Source organism: Phragmites australis, chromosome 9, assembly GCF_958298935.1.
Source record: "Phragmites australis chromosome 9, lpPhrAust1.1, whole genome shotgun sequence".
NCBI classification, from domain to species: Eukaryota; Viridiplantae; Streptophyta; class Magnoliopsida; order Poales; family Poaceae; genus Phragmites; species Phragmites australis.
Window position 1 is genome coordinate 28,308,445 of NC_084929.1, and position 4,122 is coordinate 28,312,566.

Consider the following 4,122-nt stretch of genomic DNA (forward strand, 5'->3'; position numbering starts at 1 on the left):
TTGAAATATTTTAGAGAGCTAGATAATAGCAGTACACCAATTTTTTCAGAATTTTTCATGAGATAGTTTTTGAATTTTGAGACTGTTAAAACACAATATTTTATTAAAATTTTAAACATCTGGTCCATTAAAAGAACGACACTAACAGGTCCATGTCGCCCTTACAAAAGGCAATAGGAGTATATATTTACAATTTTTTAAAACATACATATATATTTGTATTTTTTATTTAAAAAATTAAAAATTAAAAAATTGGATTCCTGTCAAGTGCCAACTGATTCGTTGCCCAGATGCATCATCTTGCACAAGATTTTAGCTCAGGATTGTCACTCTCAGCACACCTGGTGATCAAACCACTCACATTCGTTCAAGGTCTGGAGTTCATCCTCAACACAAGTACAATTTACAGCAACAAGTTATATGCGTCGAGGTACAGTACACTTGTGTTCATAGCAGTCTCACACACCTCGTCTCCAACCTGGCAGCTGCATCTCGTTCTTCTACCCTTCGACCTTCGTTTGTCTTCCCCTGATATCACAAGGAAGTGGTTGCACCGTCTGCTCTTTATTTTCTTGAAACGATCGGTAAACAACCACAAATCAGAGGGAGAAAAAGAACCGGCCAGGCCTCAGGAGTCGCTCCTGCTAGGCTTGTTCGAAGCTGGAATGACCTGCAAACTTAAACAGATCAGTTAGGAGTTAACAATATGTAGCTTTTGATGCTGGCTTCATCGCCAATATTTTGGTTGTCATACCGTTTCAGAAGATGGTATCCAATCATTTGTTGCCGGATTACTCATGCAGTGGACAAAGCTAGCAGATGAGTAGCCAACGGTCGTCATGTTGAGGGAGCTACCATCGGGTCTTTCAGCTTTGATGAAGCCCGTACCAGTCTGCAAAGCAAAATGACCGACTTAAATGTATCCACAGAAAGATCTTACATTGCGACTAAATTACTGTGTTAAATGGATGATTCGTTGTCCACGGACAGGATCTCTAGACACGCCACAAGAGAGGAACACAGTTTCTTTGGGGTCCGTGGACAATGAACACAGTTTCTCTAGAGCGATCTTACAGAATGTCCATGAACAAGCCGCTAGAGACCCCACAACAATAACAACACATGGTTTCTTAGGATCCTGGTCTGGATGATACCAAGTGTCTTGAAAGGTCTATATTTTTGTAGATGAAGGAAGTATAACTTCCGGCCTCTACACCAACTAGAGATGAATATAACCATTAAACTCACAAACATCTAAATAGGTGCACACTAGTATTTGAACCCTTCGTTAAAATGTATCCACAGAGCGATCTTACAGAATGCACATTGTGACTAAATTACTAAGTTAAAATGGATGATTCGTTGTCCACGGGCAGGGCGTCTAGAGACACCAGATCAGAAAAATAAGTAGTTTATTGGGATCCATGGATAATTCAATATCCACGAACAGGTCTCTAGAGATACCGGCCCACAACCAGATACCCACAACATAAGAACACATTGTTTCTTAGGATCTTGATCTGGATGACACCGAGCTTCTGACAAGTGCCTCATGCTTCATTTGATCCCCATTTCTCCCATACTAGCATCTGAGAATGACTATACTGCTTGATCTAAGAGCCTTCAGCAGAATACTACTAGCTAGAAAACATTTGCTGGACTGGTGGCTGCTGGGCAGAAAGCAGGTTGTCGAAGATCATAGAAGGGGGTTTGATTCCCTGGTTGTTTTAGGATGCTGGCTTATCTGGAAGGAGCACAATCAGTGGGTTTTAAATTGCAGCGCTACGTAGGCACCCGAGCTCGCAAGGAGGATCAAGGAAGAAGGGCGATGCTGGGTTCAGGCCGGAAACCATCAGCTGTCCTTTATCCTGCAGTAGTAGTTAGCTTTATCGTCAGTCTTGTGCTGGTCGCTTTTCATTTTCCCTATAATACCCTGTATTGCATACACTGCCGCGCAAGTTAGCTTGTGATGGTGGTCGGTCGCTTGTAATGCTCTTTTCCTCTTAATGAAAAACGTGCTCAGGCACGTTCTCGTTAGAAAACATTTGCTGAACGTGAGCTTTAAGAATATTTCAAACCACTAATAGCACACTAAAACATAAATCAAGCCTGACTATGCAAAAGCGACTGCACATAGAAGTATGTAAGAACAAAAATGTTGATAGTTGAGAAGTAGAAATTATGTACGAACAAGACAAGCTGATGGTACCCATCGGCCACAAGGATTCAAATTTAGTTTCTCCTTTAGTACAACCATGTTTACCAGCCCACATCAGAACTATCCAGTGCAGGGACTTAGACCCTTTGGATGATCATACAGCTGCTGGCCTGGTCTCACATTATTATTGCACATAAGACCTTTATGAAACAATGTTCTTTGCAGAAAGTGAGAGGATAAACCAGGGTACATATAGGCAATCATTAGCAGGCCTGGCTATCCCATGAGAATATTGTTGTGTGTGATCTAACTGTCATATTCATCAATTTGGTTGCCATATCTAGCTGTATTATTTATCAGTTATCACAAGTCAAAATGGAAGAAAAAAAGACCCTAGAATCCTAGATGCATTAAAAATTTATGATTAACATATACTTAAATTAAAAAATAATACTGACATTCAAGGGGTGGGACTATAAAGGGAACTGCTAGTGCCTCTGCCAGCCAGAGTGCTGAAATGGCACTGGAAACCCGACCATCAAAATACATAGCTTATTCTAGTGATCTAGTTTATGTAGTTATTTGTGCCATCTAATTCAACAAGATATCGATATTTTTTTCACAGAAAATGCTGTAGTGCTGAAAGTTTTCTAAAGGTTCTTGAGAACAAACATTTTTTTCTCTGATGCAGATATGATTGATGGATTTTATCCAATAATTCAAGATATATATACACTTAGACACTAGTAATATGAAAAGATGAAGAGAATAAGAAGAAGTTATTGATTCACTGATCCGCCCAAGAAGGGCCCTGAAACAAAAAATCGTAAATTACACTAAAAACATAAATTGCATCTGCAAACTTTATCAAGCTTGATCAATCTAGTAGCCATGAAATACCTTCAGATAGCAGCATATGCCACATCTACAGCGTAAAAATTTGGTACAAACGACTTTTCCCAAAGAGCGCAGAGAAAGGTACACTAAAACAGTAAAATTTACCGTGTGATGATGCTTGTCGATGCAGTTGAGCCCATCATAGTACCGCGTCTCCACGTACTCCTCCCCACCGTCCACATCCCCTCCTCCGTCCAACACCAGCTTCTACACACGACAAGGCACCACGCTAAAATCGATCGATCGAATTCGAAAGTCAAACACCGAGAATTCGAGTTCCATGAAGGAAAAAAAAAACGCTGACCAGGGGCTTCGCCTCGAGGTCGCGGAGTTTGCGGAGCTCCGGCAAGTCACTGTCCCCGTCGGCCTTAGCGCCAGACGCGCCGGAGTCCTCCGACGGGTCGCTGCGCGGCGGCTTGGCCGGGCGCCTCAGCGCGACGCTGTCGAAGTAGCCCCGCACCTCGGCTTCCACCCGTGCCGCCTCTTCCAGCGGCAGGTGCGGGTCGCTGCGCGCCGGCCGCGTCGTCGCCATGGTGGGGGTGGCTGCTTCGTTTCTCTCCCGGGCTCTTGGCTCTGGCTCGGTCCAAGAGACGGTGTGGGTGGCGGATCGAGCCGTTGGTCTCTGTGGGCGGGCAAGACGCGCGGTTTCGGCGGTGCGGCTGACAGCGCGGGGCGGGCAGGTAGCGATGCCGACGTGCCGTGATGGTGGCGTTTGATAGCGAAAACGAAGATGGATTACTGGGTTAGCAGGTGGGCGAGGTTATCCTGATCCGCCGCTGCTGTCGCCCAAACTCGTGACCGGTGATGGCGACAGCGCGCGATGGAGCACACTGTAGCAGCTTTCACGCCCTCCTCAGATTTGCTGGATCTGTTTGGTTGTCCCATGGCTCTGGACTGTAGTAGCGCCATTTTATTTAGTTAGTTACAGGTGTTTAATCTGGTTTGGAATATATTATGTTTAGTTACCGGCCCTTAGAGTATTTAATTTATTATATTAAACCTTAATTTAATTAAACCACTATCATATCAAGCTTTATTATATTGTAATAATTGAGTTAATACTTACT

The 4,122-nt window shown here is 43.5% G+C and overlaps 1 protein-coding gene across 2 annotated transcripts; it reads right to left on the reverse strand.

Annotated features, from left to right (window-relative positions):
• Positions 1-345: 345 nt before the first annotated feature.
• On the reverse strand, positions 346-3,888 carry LOC133928989 (uncharacterized). Of its 2 annotated transcripts, none has more exons than XM_062375551.1 (4): positions 3,360-3,888; positions 3,161-3,262; positions 755-892; positions 346-677 (listed from the first exon to the last, which is right to left on the reverse strand). In XM_062375551.1, the coding sequence occupies exons 1-4, from the start codon at positions 3,585-3,587 to the stop codon at positions 645-647; spliced, it is 501 nt and encodes a 166-aa protein (XP_062231535.1). In that variant the 5' UTR covers positions 3,588-3,888; the 3' UTR covers positions 346-644. The 2 variants fall into 2 exon arrangements, with proteins under 2 accessions (XP_062231535.1, XP_062231534.1); XM_062375550.1 differs by having other exon boundaries at positions 346-670; positions 3,360-3,881.
• Positions 3,889-4,122: the final 234 nt, after the last annotated feature.